We start from the raw sequence: 23073 nt of genomic DNA, 5'->3' as shown, positions 1-23073 counted from the left end.
CTTATTTATTTCTTACTTATCATTTGTTCTTCATACACTGCTGCCACAAACTCATGCCCGTTTCATCTTACGTTGTCGAAACGGGCTTTTTGTCTATAACAAATAAATTTCAAAAGTGTTTTTGTTTGAAATTTAGTGACATTATAGAAAAAATAAAATTAGTCGACTTTATTTACTTATTTTTTTTAAACTTGCATGCCCTGTGCTGTACTGTTAATGTGATTAATGCAAATGAAGGAGATAGCAGAAATGATTGACAGGTTGAAGAGCAGCACTAGCCAATAGGGTGGATGAATGACTGAAGAAGAGATTGTGTCTATTTTTTCTTGTCCAGGACACCATCACTTTTGGTTTCCATAATCAAGTATGAAATGGAAAGATAAAGTTTAGTGAAGGTGAAGGAAGATGTGAAGGTCAGTAGTTAGCAAGCGCTATAAACATGCCAGGTGCTGTGTCTGTAACTAGGTGTTGCTTTCCTGGAAGTAAAAACGGAGTGAGAGAGAAGCAGAGATGGAAATGGTGTCCTCTGAACCAAGACCAGCCAAGAGTAACACAATGACATTGGGAGGGGGAGTAGGAGCTTAAACTAGAATCCCTGCCAAAATGTTGTTCTCCCTGAAAACCTCCAATGTCCTTATCAACACATCACTTGCCCAACGATGACTGCTTTTGTTTTACAAATGTGTCAATTAGCGTCACTCAGCCCTCCCACATTCAGCCAGAATTTTCTCTTTCAGCTCAAGTGTGAGTTAAATATTTTATCTGGCAGAGTTGTAAGGCATAATATAAGTAATGATATATATATCGTGATTTGAAATACTGTACATATATTTCATTACGGGGGGTTCACCCCCTGCTCGCTTTGCTTGCCAACCCCTGTTTTTGTTTTTCCGGATACACACTTAAGATTTTTTTTTCTTTGAATTGTTGCTATTTCATTAGTTTCACTTTTATTTCAGAACTTCTGTAAAAGCAATATTTGGAATCTTTCGAGTCCCAACGTGCTGAATCTTTTTAATGAGGTCAGTGAGACGTGTTTAATGACTTTGTACCACAATTCAGGACAGCTCTCTCTGTTTGGAATTTCAGCACAGACAAAACGATCTACATCATCAGCAGTTAATAATTTTTTTTTTGCAAAGTAACCAATAAATGCATGTGAGGTAAACTCCGTTTTTGAAATTCTCTTGACTTAAACTTCAAAGCCTTACAATATTTACATACTTCTGACATATCACCTACAGGTGCTGGTCATAAAATTAGAATATCATGACAAAGTTGATTTATTTCACAAATTCCATTCAAAAAGTGAAGCTTGTATATTAGATTCATTCATTACACACAGACTGATATATTTCAAATGTTTATTTCTTTTAATGTTGATGATTATAACAGACAACTAATGAAATTCCAAAATTCAGTATCTCGGAAAATTAGAATATCAATTAAGACCAATGCAAAAAAAGGATTTTTAGAAATGTTGGCCAACTGAAAGGTATGAACATGAAAAGTATGAGCATGTACAGCACTCAATATTTAGTTGGGGCTCCTTTGGCCTGGATTACTGCAGCAATGTGGCGTGGCATGGAGTCGATCAGTCTGTGGCACTGCTCAGGTGTTATGAGAGCCCATGTTGCTCTGATAGTGGCCTTCAGCTCTTCTGAATTGTTGGGTCTGGTATTGCATCTTCCTCTTCACAATACCCCATAGATTTTCTATGGGGTTAAGGTCAGGCGAGTTTGCTGGCCAATCAAGAACTGGGATACCATGGTCCTTAAACCAGGTACTGGTAGCTTTGGCACTGTGTGCAGGTGCCAGGTCCTGTTGGAAAATGAAATCTGCATCTCCATAAAGTTCGTCAGCAGCAGGAAGCATGAAGTGCTCTAAAACTTCCTGGTAGACGGCTGCGTTGACCTTGGACCTCAGAAAACACAATGGACCAACACCAGCAGATGACATGGCACCCCAAACCATCACTGACTGTGGAAACTTTACACTGGACCTCACGCAACGTGGATTCTGTGCCTCTCCTCTCTTCCTCCAGACTCTGGGACCTTGATTTCCAAAGGAAATGCAAAATTTACTTTCATCAGAGAACATAACTTTGGACCACTCAGCAGCAGTCCAAAGATGAGACGCTTCTGACGCTGTCTCTTGTTCAAGAGTGACTTGACACAAGGAATGAGACAGCTGAAACCCATGTCTTGCATACGTCTGTGCGTGGTGGTTCTTGAAGCACTGACTCCAGCTGCAGTGCACTCTTTGTGAATCTCCCCCGCATTTTTGAATGGGTTTTGTTTCACAATCCTCTCCAGGGTGCGGTTATCCCTATTGCTTGTACACTTTTTTCTACCACATCTTGTCCTTCCCTTCGCCTCTCTATTAACAGTAGAATTACCAGAGCCTACGAAAAAACTCGTAAATCCGTCCCACCTTAAATCGCGTCTTAAATCCGTTTGCACCTCTCCGCCAGAGTCCTTTGTCATCTAAATGTACTGATAAACAAAAGCTACTAGCAGCCAGCTATTCCATCCCCCCACCGACTTAGAACGAACTTCTCTCCTAGCTCAAGCCTTGCCTTGATTTGATTACCTGGGATTGAAGTGGAGTTTTAGAGTGGAAATAATTCTAGCGTTATTTGGAATACACGCATTTCATGTGTGTTCCATTTCTATAGTTGGCTGTGCAAACACATTTTTAAAACAGAAACGTTTTTCATATTCTAATAGTAAATGACAAAATGTAGGCATAAACTACAGTATATAACGTATGAAGCCTGAAGTCCATATATCAAAGAAACACTTTCACAAAAGATACAAATAAGAGACCACGTGCGCCTTCATTCAAAAATTAAAAAAAAAAAAAAAAAAAGCCGCGTTAGCATGCCACATTGACATTCTTACTACAACCGCCGCGGTGGCGTAATGGTATCAGCCCCTGACTGGGAATCAGAGGGTGGCGAGTTCGATCCCGCACGGCTCCACTTTGAGAAATGAGCTGCTCTTATTCTTACAATTTTAGAATAACAACATAAATTTGATTTCAGTCTGTAACAGCCGGTGTAACTTATGATACTGGTAAAGGTTAGCTTTTTTTTTTTTTTTTTTTTTTTATTCACTTTTCATTCTCGCAGTCGCATTCAGAATCAATCCATACAACCCCATCTGACACAGCTGGTTTCACATAAATAAAAGTGCACTTTTATTCAAGACTATAACCGAAGAATAAAGAAAGCAAGTTACAGTTGGTGGTTGATATAACAGCTTGCGTGGTGCAATGTTAAGAACTGCTGATTTCCGATCCGTGCTATATAAAATCATCACATTCAAATATTAACAGTTCCCACACACCCAAGGTCCGCCATTCCTACATTTACGACATGTGTACTTGTTGCAGTGTACACACCTCTCTGTGCTATGGTTCCTATTACAGTGAATGAGCACCTGACACTGTACTTTCTTCCCTGGGGGAAGCTGAGGTCTTAGAACGGAAGTTTGTTGATGGCTGTATCACCTTTTCTTTTTCCATCGCCTTTTCCTGTAAGAAGCGACGACGAAGTTCCTCTGCAAGGTGAGCCATGAACACTCTTCTTTTCTCAGCGAACCCCGTGCATGCCTTATACAGTACGTGTGCGTTCATCGCTGCTAGGTCAAGGATGTTGTAGAACACAGCAACCGGCCACCTGCGTGTTCCTGTGCGCACTGAACAAGCACGCGCCTTCTGGTCCATGATGTCAACGCCACGCTGGGGAAAAAAGAAAGACAAATATATGTGACATTTTGAAGAAATCATTTTATCACCAGAAGAGCACCAGAATACTTCGTCACACTAATATTTTTTTCATTAGCATACCTTCATGTGAATTGTTCGTGTACTGAACTGACTTTAGCTGCAGGTGGAAGTTCCCGTCGCACTTTATTCATGGTGCCAAGCAGAGCTGTATTGCGGTGCAGCAGTCTATTAGCCAGTGAAAGTGACGTGAAGAAGTTGTCTGTTGTTACGGTTCTGCCTTTTTGGATTGCGGCAGATTTGGAGACAAAGAACATGTGCAATGCCACTCCTTATTTAGGAAAAGATCCCAGTCGTCCCACGGGAGAAAGACTTTCCGAGTCTGTGGTCATAAAGCTTATGGAGCCATGTCTGGACAAAGGCAGAACCGTAACAACAGACAACTTCTTCACGTCACTTTCGCTGGCTAATAGACTGCTGCACCGCAATACAGCTCTGCTTGGCACCATGAATAAAGTGCGACGGGAACTTCCATCTGCAGCTAAAGTCAGTTCAGTACATGAACAATTCACATGAAGGTATGCTAATGAAAAAAATATTAGTGTGACGAAGTATTCTGGTGCTCTTCTGGTGATAAAATGATTTCTTCAAAATGTCACATATATTTGTCTTTCTTTTTTCCCCAGCGTGGCGTTGACATCATGGACCAGAAGGCGCGTGCTTGTTCAGTGCGCACAGGAACACGCAGGTGGCCGGTTGCTGTGTTCTACAACATCCTTGACCTAGCAGCGATGAACGCACACGTACTGTATAAGGCATGCACGGGGTCCGCTGAGAAAAGAAGAGTGTTCATGGCTCACCTTGCAGAGGAACTTCGTCGTCGCTTCTTACAGGAAAAGGCGATGGAAAAAGAAAAGGTGATACAGCCATCAACAAACTTCCGTTCTAAGACCTCAGCTTCCCCCAGGGAAGAAAGTACAGTGTCAGGTGCTCATTCACTGTAATAGGAACCATAGCACAGAGAGGTGTGTACACTGCAACAAGTACACATGTCGTAAATGTAGGAATGGCGGACCTTAGGTGTGTGGGAACTGTTAATATTTGAATGTGATGATTTTATATAGCACGGATCGGAAATCAGCAGTTCTTAACATTGCACCACGCAAGCTGTTATATCAACCACCAACTGTAACTTGCTTTCTTTATTCTTCGGTTATAGTCTTGAATAAAAGTGCACTTTTATTTATGTGAAACCAGCTGTGTCAGATGGGGTTGTATGGATTGATTCTGAATGCGACTGCGAGAATGAAAAGTGAATAAAAAAAAAAAAAAAAGCTAACCTTTACCAGTATCATAAGTTACACCGGCTGTTACAGACTGAAATCAAATTTATGTTGTTATTCTAAGAGCAGCTCATTTCTCGAAGTGGAGCCATGCGGGATCGAACTCGCCACCCTCTGATTCCCAGTCAGGGGCTGATACCATTACGCCACCACGGCGGTTGTAGTAAGAATGTCAATGTGGCATGCTAACGCGGCTTTTTTTTTTTTTTTTTAAATTTTTGAATGAAGGCGCACGTGTTCTCTTATTTGTATCTTTTGTGAAAGTGTTTCTTTGATATATGGACTTCAGGCTTCATACGTTTATATACTGTAGTTTATGCCTACATTTTGTCATTTACTATTAGAATATGAAAAACGTTTCTGTTTTAAAAATGTGTTTGCACAGCCAACTATAGAAATGGAACACACATGAAATGCGTGTATTCCAAATAACGCTAGAATTATTTCCACTCTAAAACTCCACTTCAATCCCAGGTAATCAAATCAAGGCAAGGCTTGAGCTAGGAGAGAAGTTCGTTCTAAGTCGGTGGGGGGATGGAATAGCTGGCTGCTAGTAGCTTTTGTTTATCAGTACATTTAGATGACAAAGGACTCTGGCGGAGAGGTGCAAACGGATTTAAGACGCGATTTAAGGTGGGACGGATTTACGAGTTTTGTCGTAGGCTCTGGTAATTCTAGTGTTAATGTGCTTGGACACAGAGCTCTGTAAACAGCCAGCCTTTTTAGCAATAACCTTTTGTGTCTTGCCCTCCTTGTGCAAGGTGTCAATGGTTGTCTTTTGGACAACTGTCAAGTCAGCAGTCTTCCCAATGATTGTGTAGCCTACAGAACTAGACTGAGAGACCATTTAAAGTCTTTTGTAGGTGTTTTGAGTTAATTAGCTGATTAGAGTGTGGCACCAGGTGTCTTCAATATTGAACCTTTTCACAATATTCTAATTTTCCGAGATACTGAATTTGGGACTTTCATTAGTTGTCAGTTATAAATCATCAACATTAAAAGAAATAAACATTTGAAATACATCAGTCTGTGTGTAATGAATGAATCTAATATACAAGTTTCACTTTTTGAATAGTATTACTGAAATAAATCAACTTTGGCGTGATATTCTAATTTTATGACCAGCACCTATAGGTGATATGTCAGAAGTATGTAAATATTGTAAGGCTTTGAAGTTTAAGTCAAGAGAATTTCAAAAACGGAGTTTACCTCACATGCATTTATTGGTTACTTTGCAAAAAAAAAAATTAACTGCTGATGATGTAGATCGTTTTGTCTGTGCTGAAATTCCAAACAGAGAGAGCTGTCCTGAATTGTGGTACAAAGTCATTAAACACATGTCTCACTGACCTCAATAAAAAGATTCAGCACGTTGGGACTCGAAAGATTCCAAATATTGCTTTTACAGAAGTTCTGAAATAAAAGTGAAACTAATGAAATAGCAACAATTCAAAGAACTCTACCACACTCTAATCAGCTAATTAACTCAAAACACCTACAAAAGACTTTAAATGGTCTCTCAGTCTAGTTCTGTAGGCTACACAATCATTGGGAAGACTGCTGACTTGACAGTTGTCCAAAAGACAACCATTGACACCTTGCACAAGGAGGGCAAGACACAAAAGGTTATTGCTAAAGAGGCTGGCTGTTTACAGAGCTCTGTGTCCAAGCACATTAATAGAGAGGCGAAGGGAAGGACAAGATGTGGTAGAAAAAAGTGTACAAGCAATAGGGATAACCGCACCCTGGAGAGGATTGTGAAACAAAACCCATTCAAAAATGCGGGGGAGATTCACAAAGAGTGCACTGCAGCTGGAGTCAGTGCTTCAAGAACCACCACGCACAGACGTATGTAAGACATGGGTTTCAGCTGTCTCATTCCTTGTGTGAAGCCACTCTTGAACAAGAGACAGCGTCAGAAGCGTCTCATCTTTGGACTGCTGCTGAATGGTCCAAAGTTATGTTCTCTGATGAAAGTAAATTTTGCATTTCCTTTGGAAATCAAGGTCCCAGAGTCTGGAGGAAGAGAGGAGAGGCACAGAATCCACGTTGCGTGAGGTCCAGTGTAAAGTTTCCACAGTCAGTGATGGTTTGGGGTGCCATGTCATCTGCTGGTGTTGGTCCATTGTGTTTTCTGAGGTCCAAGGTCAACGCAGCCGTCTACCAGGAAGTTTTAGAGCACTTCATGCTTCCTGCTGCTGACGAACTTTATGGAGATGCAGATTTCATTTTCCAACAGGACCTGGCACCTGCACACAGTGCCAAAGCTACCAGTACCTGGTTTAAGGACCATGGTATCCCTGTTCTTGATTGGCCAGCAAACTCGCCTGACCTTAACCCCATAGAAAATCTATGGGGTATTGTGAAGAGGAAGATGCAATACCAGGCCCAACAATTCAGAAGAGCTGAAGGCCACTATCAGAGCAACATGGGCTCTCATAACACCTGAGCAGTGCCACAGACTGATCGACTCCATGCCACGCCACATTGCTGCAGTAATCCAGGCCAAAGGAGCCCCAACTAAATATTGAGTGCTGTACATGCTCATACTTTTCATGTTCATACCTTTCAGTTGGCCAACATTTCTAAAAATCCTTTTTTTGCATTGGTCTTAATTGATATTCTAATTTTCCGAGATACTGAATTTTGGAATTTCATTAGTTGTCAGTTATAATCATCAACATTAAAAGAAATAAACATTTGAAATATATCAGTCTGTGTGTAATGAATGAATCTAATATACAAGTTTCACTTTTTGAATGGAATTACTGAAATAAATCAACTTTGTCATGATATTCTAATTTTATGACCAGCACTTGTATGTCCATATATTCGATCTCTAGTCACCTTTTCGTTATTTCTCCGAGTAATAATTTCTCTTTCTTTGTGCTAATGCGATGTTTACTTTCTTTGTTTTGACACTGTTGTTTTTTTCTGCTTTCATATTCTGTATTTTGCTCCGCATGTGTATCACACCTACGTTTTTTTTTTGAGTCTTTTGAATTCCAGTTTTCATAATCTCTAACCTGCTCTGCATGTGTTTGGCCCCTTTGTTTTTTAACCTTTTTATGACATTTTACTTTGTTTTCTACTCTTTATCCTGGTTTTTTTTTTTTAATGACACCTGGTCTGTGGTGATTATTTTCCCTTTTTCGAGTAATAATTTCTGTTTGTTTGCACTCCTGTGATCTTTACTTTTTTTTTTTTATATTTTATAATTTTCCTACTTTCATATTCTTTAACTTTCTCCAACTTTTTTTTTTTTTTTTTTTGAGCCTTCGAATTCCACTGCTTTCATAATCTCTAACCTGCTCTGCATGTGTATAGCGCAAACGTCCCATTTGGATGTGCTTTTTTTCAATTCCACTTGTTCTGGGCTGATAATTACTTTCCTTATTTTCTGAATTTGCACCTAGACTATTCTTTTTCTTTTGTCTCTCCAACGCTTTTGAGTCTCTTTTCTCCACGCTGCTTTCTTCTTTGCTTTGTTGTCTATGTTTCATTTATAACGTATTGTCCTTATACACTTTATATGCTCTGAGAGCCCTGGATCTGTGTGTGCTGAAAGCCAAAACACGAGTGTGTGTGTTGCTGGTAGCCCCTGCTCTTATTTATTTGTAAGTAGGGCGTGTCTTACAAGAATCTCATGTTCTACGTCATCGCGAGACAGTCCTGGGTCAATCTCTTGGTACAAAGTCTCATGTTTAAGGTCCCTGCGAGATGCTCCGTGGCCAATCTCTCTAGTCTCGCGGGTCTTTTAAGTGTCTTCCGTGATCTTAACGTGAAGATCACGTATCGTAGCTGTACTGTTTCTCTACAGGATTTTTTTTTTTTACTCAAATGAAATGCATTTATTATATGAAATACAACTGCTTGAATGTGAAACACATACTTGCATGAAAACATCCATATTTGAAAACGATATTTAGGCTTGACAGTCTTTACACATTCACAGCAACATGTAGTTTGAGTGATTTCTTTTTATTCAGTTTTAGTCCTGAATAAAAGCACAATAGTTTTGTTTTAATTTTTGTGAAAATGCGTATTTTATATTTCAGTACATCCGGAGAGAACAATAGTACAGAGAGCTCACTACAGCAATATTCTTTTGTCATATTCAGATGTTAAAACAATTTCCACACACCCAAGGACCATCCTTCCTACATTTACGACAGGTGTACCTGTTGCACTGTAGCTCTGTACTATGGTTCCTTTTCCTTACAGCTGAGCAGCACCTGGCACTGAGTTTTATTCCAGGGTGAAGTGGAGGTCTTGGAACAGGAACTTGTCATTGAAGTTACATCCTTTTTTCTTTTTTTTATCACTTTTCCTTGTAAGAATTAACAATGAAGTTCCTCTGCAGGTGCATGCCTTGTACAGTATGCGTTGTGTAGTTGGTGCGGCAAAGCACTGTTGTACCATTGCATGCTCCCCAACATGATTTGACTTGAGGGTCGTTTGACAACATCTGGGGCCTCATGTATAAACGATGCGTACGCACAGAAATGTGCTCAAATCGCGATGTATAAAACCTAAACTTGGCGTAAAGCCAAGCACATTTCCACGGAACCTCATGCCCTGGTGTACGCAATTTCTCCGCTCGGTTTTGCAGACTGGCGGCACCCAGCGTCAAAGCAGTGCTACTGTTCCTGTGTGGTCACCCTTTCTTTCTTAGATCCACATTCCTGATGCGGCTTTATAAATACACTGAAATTAACTGCATATTGTTTATTAGTGTAATGCATCTGATTGTAATTAATCTGCAGCAATATAATGGTCAAGGGAATAGCCATAGTATTCCAAATACCATAGCTGCTTTAGCGTTGTTACTCTTAATGCATCTTGTTCTTCTTTCAGCTGCTCCCGTTAAGGGTTGCCACAGCAGATCATCTTTTTCCATATTACTCTCACTGCACCACTCGGAGTATTTATATCACTGTATCTGAGTGGGGAATCACAGCAGCAGCTGATTGGAAAGAGAATTATCGGTATACAGTGTGAAGCAGACGCTGCCTCAGCAACGGCAAAACGTTTCAGAGACTTTCCTGTACGAACTTCGCGGTTTAGAAAAAGTTTCATCCCAAGAACTATAAACGCACTAAATCAGTCCATCAAGTGCTCCTTGTAGAACTGTTTGGACTTATAAGTACAATCACCTCACTGTAAACTTCAGATAGTTATAATATTACACAACCTGCGCCACTTTATAAAGCACGTATTTACATATTGATGACCATATCATTTTTAAGATGAAATGCAGCAAAATATGTTGATTATGTTATACAGATTAAACTTTAATTTCATTTAAATAATCTGTATTGTTAATAATTAAACATGTGAGGACACGGTGCTGCAGCGCTAGCTAGTTCATGGATTGTTCTTGCATTGTGTTGTATTCTTGCTCGTGCTGACACGACACTGGAAGGATAGATGGATAGAATAATTAAACATGTACTACGAAGATATTTCAATGTTCCTTAAAAGTTTTGAAGAATCGGCGTTCTAAGCTTACATATGGTTTCACGTCTATTACAGAGCTGATTGTGTGGCGATTGGGTATTTGGAGAAAGAAAAGTAAGGACAGGAATTGGAGGTTAGTACGTTTGAAAGAGACAGTACTGCGGCAATAAATTATTTCATCGAAGGTCGCACATGGCGCAGCAAGCCTCTTGCGTGAGATATGAACAATCACTGCGCCACCGTGTTCCCATGTTTAATAGCATGCTTTCATTCCTATCATCATGTTAAAGATATCACGTATACATCTCAGTATTTTAATTATTCAGAGAGCTGTAATATCACGAATGGAATGGATTATGTGTCCTGTCGGAGAAAAAGAAAGCCTGTTTAAGAAGCAGGTAGTGATTCACACACATAGAAGATCAAATACAGAACAAAGCATTTAATGTGCTACTTTAGTTACAATGGGATTTGAGAAATTAGTAAATTAAACGATTTTAAGATGAAGTTTATGATGTTCTACTTTAATGGCAAAATAAACTACATGATTAAAGTGGAAATTTCAAGGTTAAAGTTGACATTTCGTGCTTTTTTCCCACCGTGTGCCTATTTTTTTTTTGTCTGTACCCTAATAAGCTTTCATATGACACTCAGATGGTGGGCTACGACTTGCCTTTTCACAGCAACTTTGATATGTGATTTCTTTTTTATTTCGGGCACTGTGCGACTTTGTGAACTTGAGCTTTCGAGTTTCTCCTACACTCTGTCACTCGACCAACTTTCTTTTTGTTGATTATACCACTGTTTAAACCAACAAATAGTACGTTTTTCCTTTGCCTCCACTTGGTATTCGCTGAAATTCTTATATTTTCCCCTGTGCTTTTCTCATTGTCTTTTCACAGAAGGCTATTTATATTGATTTGCATATTCCAAGAGGCGTAATTCTGGGAGGAGTTGGGGCGGGACAGAAGGCGCGTGCACGTGCGTTACTTTTCACGCTGATTGGGATTTATGTAGTGGAAGAACGTGAAAGTTTGCGTGCGCACAGATTCCTGCATCTGTATTTTTCTGTGCGTGCGCACATTCCCGCTTTTGTGCTTACGCCATGTTATAGTGTGAGTTCTACGCGCGGCGTTATACATGAGGCCCCAGGTCTTTTTAAGACTAGGTAATGTACCTTATCACTCTTAAATGTATATTGGCTACCTTTTATGATTTGTTAATTTTAATCTATTAATATTAAGCAGTGAGTAATTTTTTATTAATCTGTTGTCTGAAGTGAAGCTGTAGCCATATTAAGAACTCTTTCACTTTTCAGATCTCAGTAAGACCATGTCTGCACGGCAAAAGCTGGAGGCTCAACTCACAGAGAACAATATTGTTAAAGAAGTGAGTATGGTTTATTTTCTTAAAGTGATGATAATTCTATGTACCTTTATCTTTGTGTAGGGGGAAACTAACAACAGTAAAGAATACTGTTTTGTGTCTTTAAGGAGCTTGATCTTTTAGAGTCTGAGAATACGGTCTACAAACTAATCGGACCAGTTCTTGTAAAGCAGGACCTAGAGGAAGCAAAATCAACAGTCACAAAGAGGCTAGAGTATATCACAGGAGAGATGTAAGTAACATTTTTTTGGCAGGATAGGAAGGGTTGTTATGGAAATTGTTTAATATAAAAGTGAACTTTAGGAACGTATGTTTAGCATTTTATAATGAGGTGCCTGGCCTGACACTTTGGTACTGAATAACTGCATATGCTAGATAATATGCGGGTACTATAATTTATTTACCCTGTATACAGGTGCTGGTCATAAAAGTAGAATATCAGAGCAACATGGGCTCTCATAACACCTGAGCATGATATTCTAATTTTATGACCAGCACTTGTACAGTGCCAGCTAACTTTGTGTTTGATATCTCAGAGCTATACAATAGTAATATTTTGATAGTTTCAGTCCCCTTTCACATAACTGACATCAAATAAGAGCCTTTATATTACATTCCCCAGATTTAATACTTTTATCACTGACTAGCTTGAGTCATACTGTTATTATTTTTTTTTATAGAATGTTTGGGAGCAGGAAATATATTGAAACACAAAAATGTGTAATGGGAAAACAGTACTCAACTCCTCTGAGAAGTGGAGAAATTGCTTTTACAGTGTTGTGTCTTCTCTAGCAACATACAGAGTTGCATATACAACCACAATTCTAAAAAAGTTGGAATGGTGTGTAAAATAATAATAATTCATTACATTTATATAGCTCTTTTCTCAGTACTCAAAATGTAAATGTAAATAAAAACAGAATGCAATGATTTGCTAATCTCATAAACCCATATTTTATTCACAATAGAACATAGAAAACATATCAAATGTTTAAACTGAGAAAATGTACCTTTTTTAGAAAACAATAAGGTCATTTTGAATTTAGTGACAGCAACATGCCTCAAAAAAGTTTGGGACAAGGCCATTTGTACCACTGTGTAGCATCCCTTCTTTTATCAACAGTCTGTAAATGTGTTGGAACTGGGGAGACCAGTTGCTGGACTTCAATACCTGGAGTCTTAAACTATAAAGCCATGCTGTTGTAATAGGTGCAGTATGTGGTTTGTATCGTCTTGACGAAATATGCAAGGCCTTCCCTGAAAAAGGCTTTGTGTGGATGGGAGCATATGTTGCTCTAAAACATATATATATATACTTTTCAGCATTAATGGTTCCTTTCCAGATGTGCATGCTGCCAATTCCACAGGCTCTAATGCACCCTTATACCATCAGAGATGTAGGCTTTTGAACTGAACATTGATAACGAGCCGGATAATCCCTCTACTCTTTAGTCTGGTGGACACGGCATCCATGTGTTCCAAAAAGAATTTCAAATTTTGATTCGTCTGACCACAGATCAGTTTTCCACTTTGTTTTTGTCCATTTTAAATGAGCTTTGGCCCAGAGAAGTTGGTGGCATTTCTGGATCATGTTCACATATGGCTGCTTCTTTGCAAGATAGAGCTTTAGCCTGTATTTGTTCATGGCACGGCAAACTGTGTTCACAGACAATGATTTCTGGAAGTGTTTGAGCCCATGCAGTGATTTCTGTGACAGAGTCATGCATGTTTTTAATGCAGTGCCATTGAGGGCCTGACGATCACGGGCATCCAATATTGTTTTTCGGCCTTGTCACTTGCGCACAGAAATTCCTCCAGATTCTCTGAATCTTTTGATGATATTATGTAATGTAGATGAGATATTTAAAGTCTTCGCAATTTTATGTTGAGGAATATTATTCTGAAATTATTCCACAATTTGTATGTGCAGTCTTTTCCAGATTAGTGAACCACTGCCCTTCTTTATTTCTGAGAGACTGCCAATTTAAGATGATCTTTTTATACCTAATCATGTGTTGCCAGTTAACCTAAATAGTTGAAAAATGTTGCTCCAGCAGTCTGTTTTCAGTACCACTTACTTTTCCAGCCTTTTGTTTCCCTGTCCCAACTTTTTTGAGATGTGTTGCTGTCATCAAATTCAAAATGAGCTAATATTTTTCATGAAATAGTAAAATGTCTCACTTTCTGTTCTATGAATAAAATATGGGTTTATGAGATTTGCAAATCACTGCATTTTGTTTTTATATATTTTACACAGCATCCCAACTTTTTTGGAATAGGGGGTTGTAGATCATTTAAAAACCGGCCACAATAAAACAACATACTTTAAAAAATTACAAACAGTGACAGCCTCCTGGCCTTTCACTCTTCCACTTGTGTTACTTTAGGTTATTTCATAGACAACACACAGAAGTTCCCAGGATATTTGACTTTTAATGGAAATTTATTAAAGTTGTATCACCTAAATACTCTAAATTTGACCATATTTTTTTTTTTTGGAAAAGCAAAGCATACGATACAAGGGCATTTTTGATTCAGTATTCAGCAACTAAGAATCCTTGATTTAAATGTGTAGTTCAACAAAGAAAACCAGCCTCTGATTCTGACTGGATGTGGTGAAAGTCTGGCAGAACCAATAACCATTAGCTTATATATCAGTTTTGTTGTAATGTAATTTTTTGCCATGGCAAAGTAAAAGAGGGGAAAAAAAATATTGAAAGCTTAATAGCTGAATAAATACTTTGGTAAATAAATTCAGTGACTGAAAAATGCTTTTAAGTTTTAAAAATAAATTTATGGATTGATTGATACCCAGTATAAAATTCACTTATTCTTACAGCAACAGACGTAGTACAAAACCATTAAAAGTAATGTGCAAGTTATTCTTAGAAGTGTACAGTACATGCAATATAATACAGCGTACATGTATAAAATGTAATGTATCTCTGGAAATACTGTCATTTTGTCAATGGATCTGTTATAATTGCCTAAAATGCAGAGAGGCATAATGGGAGGAGTCATTTATATTGTCTGGTAGTAGTGGAGGGTGAAAAAAGAGCCCTAATAGAGTCTCCTTACGTACTATGTTTTCTGCAAAATGTATGCAACACTTTTTATTGTGTTACAACAAAGAAACATGAAACTATTTAACTGATTTTTTTTTTTTTTTTGCCGGTCACCAACAAAAGTAAAAATGTTGGCAAATGACATTTTTCTAAATGTCCTATTAATATAACAAAATAAAATAAAAGCAAAATTGTCAGTTTTCCTCTTGTCTTTCTACCCAACAAGCCAGATTTATAAAGTGTGTGCACCACTGCTGTCTCATGTTCAATTTCTGCCCTGGGAGGTTTTTTAGCCAGTCTAAAGTCATGAGATAGGTGTTACCGTTCAAAAAAAATTGTCAGTTAACAGCAACTCCAAAATGTTATTTATGGCATTTATGATTTTTACTGCTTTTTATTGGATGATGATTAAAATTTCATACCCATCTTGTGTAGATCTGGGCTAGCAGTTACACAGGTTATTTGTCTCCCATTTCCATGCAAAGGGTGAAAGATCTAGAAGCAGTGGTGACCATTGTGTTCATTTTGAAAACTTTTGATTTTCATAATGTTCATTATGTAGTCTTTGACCTCTGGTCTTAGCACCTGATGATGGGGGTTTAATAGGTTTGCTTATCTATTGCAGGCCTAAAACCACTGTGGTCTGGTAATTGTCTTGCCTAACTCTGCTTTACCTCTCAATGAAGCAACTAGGATAATGCCCCGATTGAAGTTCTGAGACCAGAATAACTTAAAAGAGGTTTGCATAATTGAAATGATTATGATAATGTACTGTAAAAATACAAGAAGCTAGCTTCTTTCCTAAAGATTACTGTATATAGCCTCCATAGCACAGTTAAGGCATACATTGTTAAACAAAGTAGGAGTTACAGTCCTATAACACTGAGAGACTCTTCCCTTTTCTTCTGTCTTCAAAGAAGAAATATGTCGTTTTTCAGATTTCCTCTGGATTTCTGTGAAAGACTTCTGAACAAGTTTGTTATATATTTGTTCTTGCTTATATTTAGCCTTAAAACGAACATTCAGCTTGAAACTATTTATAATAACTTGTCATCTTGTTTTATTTTTGTTTACAATTATGAAAAGGTCTCAAGCTTATTATTACATTACTTTGTAAAGCATATTTATTTCATTAAATATGAATTATAGGTTTAATAACATGATAGCAGGGAGGAGGACATGATTCATTTGCTTTAGACAGGGTATTTGATACTGTTTAGGAGAGAATGTAGGTCAAAAAAGAGGAACATTATCCTATGGTTTTACTTGCTTTGTCAGTGCCAGATAACAGAAATTTGTCAGTAATATGGCTCAGTGGGTACTTGCCTAGTTTTTTAATATTTTGAACTGAACTTCCAAAAGTACAAGTGCTTTGAACATTACTAGTCCATTTCTGACCTGGTTTAGTTCATAAGCCAAACTTTCTGCTATTGGGAGAAGGTGGCTTATCTTCTTCACAATCCTTAAGCATAATCCAAATGAAAGTACAACTTTAAAATTCATTTCATTGTGTGCATTTTCCACAAAATGGTATTTTACTTTCAGCAGTAAATAACTCATTGATTTAGAAAAAGTTTTCTTCCACAGTATTATCAAGTGAAAAATAATTTCATATAGGGAAATGTGGTGTATTTTTGGACAATGTTGTTTTTATAGTTGTGAATCATTCTTTGGGTCTTCTTCTTCTTTCGGCTGCTCCTGTTAGGGGTTGCCACAGCGGATTATCTTCTTCCATATCTTTCTGTCCTCTGCATCTTGTTCTGTTACACCCATCACCTGCATGTCCTCTCTCGCCACATCCATAAACCTTTGCTTAGGCCTTCCTCTTTTCCTCTTCCCTGGCAGCTCTATCCTTAGCATCCTTCTCCCAATTTACCCAGCATCTCTCCACTGTACATGTCCAAACCAACACAATCTCGCCTCTCTGACTTTGTCTCCCAACCATCCAACTTGAGCTGACCCTCTCATGTACTCATTTCTAATCCTGTCCATCCTCCTCACACCCAGTGCAAATCTTAGCATCTTTAACTCTGCCACCTCCAGCTCTGTCTCCTGCTTTCTGGTCAGTGCCACCGTCTCCAACCCATATAACATAGCTGGTCTCACTACCGTCCTGTAGACCTTCCCTTTCACTCTTGCTGATACCCGTCTGTCACAAATTACTCCTGACACTCTTCTCCACCCATTCCACCCTGCCTGCACTCTCTTTTTCTCCTTTCTTCCACAATCCCCATTACTCTGTACTGTTTATCCCAAGTATTTAAACTCATCCACCTTCTCCAACTCTACTCCCTGCATCTTCACCATTCCACTGACCTCCCTGTCATTTACACACATGTATTCTGTCTTGTTCCTACTAACCTTCATTCCTTTCCTCTCTAGAGCGTATCTCCACCTCTCCAGGGTCTCCTCAACCTGCTCCCTACTATTGCTACAGATCACAATGTCATCAGCAAACATCATAGTCCACGGGGACTCTTGTCTAATCTCGTCTGTCAACCTGTCCATCACCATTGCAAATAAGAAAGGGCTCAGAGCTGATCCCTGATGTAATCCAACTTCCATGTTGAATGCATCCATCGCTCCTACCGCAGACCTCACCACTGTCACACTTCCCTCTACATATCCTGTACAACTCTTACATACTTCTCTGCCACTCCCGACTTCCTTATACAATACCACAGCTCCTCTCGATGCACCCTGTCATATGCTTTCTCCAGGTCCACAAAGCCGCAATGCAACTCCTTCTGGTCTTCTCTAAACTTCTCCATCAACATCCTCAGAGCAAACATTGCATCTGTGGTGCTCTTTCTTGGCATGAAACTGTACTGCTGCTCACTAATCATCACCTCACTTCTTAACCTAGCTTCCACTACTCTTTCCCATAACTTCTTCTGTTGCTCATCAATTTTATTCCCCTGTAGTTACTACAGTCCTGCACATCCCCCTTATTCTTAAATATCAGCACCAGTACACTTCTTCTCCACTCCTCAGGCATCCTGTCACTTTCCAAGATTCCATTAAACAATCTGGTTAAAAACTCCACTGCCATCTCTCCTTAACACCTCCATGCTTCCATAGGTATGTCATCTGGACCAACGGCCTTTCCATTTTTCATCCTCTTCATAGCTGTCCATACTTCCTCCTTGCTAATCCATTGCACTTCCTGATTCACAACTTCCACATCATCCAACTTCTTCTCTCTCTCATTCTCTTCATTCCTCAGCCTCTCAAAGTACTCTTTCCATCTGCTCAACACTCTCCTCGCTTGTGAGTACGTTTCTATCTTTATCCTTTATCACCCTAACCTGCTGCACATCTTTCCCAGCTCGGTCCCTCTGTCTAGCCAATTGGTACAGGTCTTTTTCTCCCTCCTTAGTGTCCAGCCTCTCATACAACTCATCGTACGCCTTTTCTTTAGCCTTCGCCACCTCTCTCTTCACCTTGCGCCCTACCTCCTTGTCTACTTTCTGCATCTCTCTGACAATCCCACTTCTTCTTTGCCATCCTGTTCCTCTGTATACTCTCATGTATTTCCTCATTCCACCACCAGCTTCCCTTTTCCTCCTTCCTCTTTCCAGATGTCACGCCAAGTACCCTTCTTGCTGTCACCCTTACTACATCTGCTGTAGTTTCCCAGCTGTCTGGTAACTCTTCACTGCCACCCAGTGCCTGTCTCACATCCTCCCTAGACTCAACCTTGCAGTCTTCCATTTTCAACTTCCACCATTTGATCCTTGGCTGTGCCCTCACTCTTTCTCTTCTTGATCTCTAATGTCATCCTGCAGACCACCATCCTATGCTGCTTAACTACACTTTCCCTTGCTACCACTTTGCAGTCTTCAATCTCCTTCAGATCAACCGTTTTGCATAGGATGTAATCTACCTGTGTGCATCTTCCTCCACTCTTGTACGTAACCCTATGTTCCTCCCTCTTCTTAAAATACATATTCGCCACAGCCATGTCCATCCTTTTGGCAAAATCCACTATCCTCTGACCTTCTTTCCTCTCCTTGACACCATACCTACCCATCACCTCCTCGTCTCCACTGTTCCCTTCACTAACATGCCCTTTGAAATCTGCTCCAATCACCACTTTCTGTCCCTCACCCATTGCACACCCAACTTGCAGTGCATATGCACTAACAACATTCAACATCACACCTCCAATTTCCAGCTTCATAATCATTACTCTGCCTGACCCTCATTTCACCTCCAAAACACTCTTGACATACTGTTCCTTCAGAATAACTCCTACCCCATTTTTCCTCCCAGAGTAATATTATAAAATCATGGTAATTAATGTAAGTGTACTGGCCTCACTGAATCTCCTGTTCAATTATCCAGCAAGCTAAACACCTTCATGCAATAATTCCCGGAACCACGAAGTGATGTAGAGAATGTTTAATTACAAAAATGGTGTGAAACTGTAAATACAAATACAAACAAACACTAATAAGTACTTGTATAAGTAACATAGAGTAAATACAGCAGCATTTATAACTAAGAGCTTAACAGCCGAAAGCTCAGTAAATTTATGTAATGAAATACAACATTTACTTTGACACTCCTTAACCAGTTACTTAAAGGCTATAAAACTAGAAAAAACAGAACTTACAGGGAATGCCTTCACAAGGGCTAACTAAGCAGGATGGCGAAGGATTGTTTGAGAGAACAAACACCATGCTTACTGCTGCTGCACTCACTTCCTACTTCCTGCCTCCTGTCACATGGCTTCCTGCTTGCAGCAGTAGCATTAGGATTTTTATATTAGGATTACAAAGGTTTGCAAAAACAATTAGAACCAGAACACTCCCCGTCTGGTATCTTTAAGATACCACCAAAAAACTGAGCCAAATACTTTAATCTGGTGATAAAAGAAAAACCAGTTCTGAAATAGGCCTGTAAAGGATTTTTGTTGCTCCTTGCTGAACTATCTTTATCTCGACCTTCCTTATTAATCCATCTTTGCTAGGAACAGCCTTCATTATTATTCCCATAGGCCACTCATTCCTCCTGACTTGCTTTTCCTTCAGAAGGACAACATCACCTTCTTTGATGTCAGGCCTTTTATTTTGCCATTTCTGTCGTGTCTGCAGAGTGCTGAGATATTCCGTTCTCCACCTGCTCCAGAATTCCTCAGCGAGGTATTGGACACGCTTCCATTGGTGTCTCAACATCTCACCTGTACCAAAGTTACTTTGAGACAGAAAAGGCGTGCCTATTTTTTGGGTGAGCAGCATGGAAGGTGTTAGGACATTAGGATGTTCAGGATCAGACAAAACAGGTACCAGGGGACGTGCATTAATTATGGTGATGACCTCTGCCATTAGCGTTGTTAACACTTCATGAGTAAGTCGTACACGATCAGACTGCAACAGCATGGAGTCTAATATGCGTCGTACCACTCCAATCATGCGTTCCCACACTCCCCCCATATGCGATGAATGAGGTGGGTTGAAAACCCAAGCACATCCTTGATCTTGTAGGTACTCCTGCACCTTCCCTTGCTTTGGAGCTTCCATTCCTAATTCTCTGCAGGCACCCACAAAATTTGTACCACAGTCAGAGATTAATTGTTTCGCTGGACCACGCAGTGCAAAGAAACGCCTTAATGCATTAATGAAGCTGGAAGAGTTCATTTCTTCAACAACTTCTATGTGGACTGCTCGAGTACACAGACAAGTGAAGAGTACTGCCCATCTTTTACTGTTTGCATGACCTCCTCTTGTGCGCCTTGTAGATACTTCCCATGGACCAAACAAATCTACACCCACGTATGAGAATAGAGGATCCATTTGGAGCCTTTCAGCTGGCAGATCACACATTCGCTGTTCATGTACTTTCCCTCTGAGCTTCCTGCAAGTCACACACTGATTAAGTATTTTACCTATGCACCGTTTGGCACCAACCAGCCGTAGGCCACTTGCTCTGATTCAGCTTGATGAGGGAGCTTTGTGAGGGAAGGTCCGATTTTGCCCTAATGCATCTGAGTTCTTTTGAATATACCTCATGCTGCACACTTCTGATGATTAAGCTTTCAGCCTTTACTAATTTCCATCTGAGATGCCTTTCTTACAAATATGCCAGCCTTAGACAGCCTTCTGCTTGTTTTCGATTCCCAAAGCAGTCAGCAATAAGGCAGAGATGAGCCACAGCCGTGACTAGAGATGACCATCTAGAGAAACGTTCCCACCGTTTTGAGCTTAAGTGACTCTCAGAGGCATAAGTGGACAAAGAGTTCACTTCAGGACGAATATCTACATCACTTTCTGGGTTGATGAGGTCAAATTTATTTTGTTCTTCTGGAATTTTCTTTAGTGGAAGGCGAAGGAAGCAAGGTCCAGTAATCCATGTTGAACTAGAAAGCATGGAGGCTGAAATGGAGCGTGAACCATGATCAGCAGGATTTTGATCTGTTGGCACATAATGCCACTGTTCAGGTTTAGAAGACTGCCGGATTCGTTGCACCCGATTATTTACATAGACACTAAAGCGTCTGGATTGATTGTGAATATAACCCAAAACCACTTTACTATCTGTATAAAAACTAGTGGAGTTTAGCTGGAGATCTATTTCCTCACTGACGACTTCCGCAATCTCCACAGCTAGCACCGCAGCACATAGCTCCAGCCTGGGCACTGTAAGTTCAGGTCGGGGGGCATGTCTTGCCTTGCCGAGGACAAAGCCCACATCTATTTGCTTGTCATGGCTTAGAAATTTGAGATAAGCCACAGCAGCAATGGCATTAACAGAGGCATCTGAAAAAATGCACAGCTCAATGTGCAGGGCATTAGAAGGTGGAATAGCGGAATATATACGGGGTATTTGAATGCCTCTGAGGCACTGCAGCGAACTCTGCCATTGCACCCATTGTTCATGCATGCTTTCTGGAAGAATGGTGTCCCAATCACTGCCGTGTCTCGAGAGTTCTCTAAGTAGTAAGCGCCCCCGGATAGTCACTAGTGCCAGGAAACCCAGCGGGTCAAAAAGACTATTGACCGTGGAGAGTACTCCTCTGCGGGTATATGGTCTCTCAGTTTCAGGTGCATAAAATGTAAAAATGTCTGACATAATATTCCATCTTACCCCAAGACTTCGCTGATCAGGTAGGTCATCCACAAACAAGTCAAGATTTTGTAGATCCTTAGCTCCATCTTCCTTTAAGAACGCATCTATCACCTCAGCTTTGTTAGAGGCCACTTTGTGGAGCCTAAGATTTGAAGCTGCTAACATTTCCTGTGTTCTCTTAAGGAGATCAATTGCTTCCTCCACAGTGGGGACAGACTTTAAAGCATCATCCATATAAAAGTCTCTTTGAATAAAGCGGCACACATCACTGCCATACTCTTTTTCTCCTTCTTGTGCAGCTCGCCTCAGACCATAAATGGCCACAGCAGGTGAGGGACTATTACCAAAAACATGCACCCTCATTCTATGGTCAACAACCCTTTTGTCCTGGTCACTGTCCTCATACCATAGAAAGCGCAAAACATCCCTACAATCTTCTCGCACTAGAAAACAATGAAACATTTGCTGAATGTCAGCAGTAAGTGCAACGGGGTTCTTCCTAAATCTTATAAGGATACCCAACAGGCTATTATTCAAGTCTGGCCCAGAGAGCAGCACATTGTTAAGGGAAACCCCTTCAAATTGAGCACTAGAATCAAAAACCACACGTATTTGGGTGGGCTTTTGTGTGTGGTACACTCCGAAGAAGGGCAAATACCAGTACTCCTTACCTTCTTGAACCGGAGGCGCAAGCTCTGCATGACAGCTATCCAACATCCTTTTCATGAATTCTAGAAAATGAGCTTTCATCTCTGGATGTTTCTCAAGGGTGCGGCTTAGAGATCTAAAACGATTCATAGCATATACACGATTATTAGGCAATTGCCTACGTGCTTTGCGAAAAGGAAGTGGGGCCACCCAGCTGTTGCTGGAGTCTTGGAAGAATTCATTCAACATAGTTTTGAGAAACAAAAGATCTTCCATAGAAGGTGCAGGTTTGTGATCACCTTTTGTCTGGTAGAAAACCGATTGTCCAAGTTTCTCCCCATTTGCTCCAGTCAGATGGCTTTCACTGGGAA

The 23073-nt window shown here is 39.9% G+C and overlaps 1 protein-coding gene across 1 annotated transcript in view; it reads left to right on the top strand.

Annotated features, from left to right (window-relative positions):
- The window catches only part of pfdn6 (prefoldin subunit 6), a 35515-nt gene that overhangs the window by 3009 nt on the left and 9433 nt on the right, over positions 1 to 23073 (top strand). Inside the window, exons 2-3 of the mRNA XM_028801757.2 lie at positions 11851 to 11921; positions 12026 to 12150. Coding sequence (XP_028657590.1) covers positions 11851 to 11921; positions 12026 to 12150 — 196 coding nt within the window. The remainder of the gene's footprint in view (positions 1 to 11850; positions 11922 to 12025; positions 12151 to 23073) is intronic.

Source organism: Erpetoichthys calabaricus, chromosome 1 (assembly GCF_900747795.2).
Source record: "Erpetoichthys calabaricus chromosome 1, fErpCal1.3, whole genome shotgun sequence".
In the NCBI taxonomy this organism is placed as follows: Eukaryota; Metazoa; Chordata; class Cladistia; order Polypteriformes; family Polypteridae; genus Erpetoichthys; species Erpetoichthys calabaricus.
Note: the sequence above shows the minus strand (reverse complement) of the source record. Positions and strands in the feature narration are given on the sequence as shown.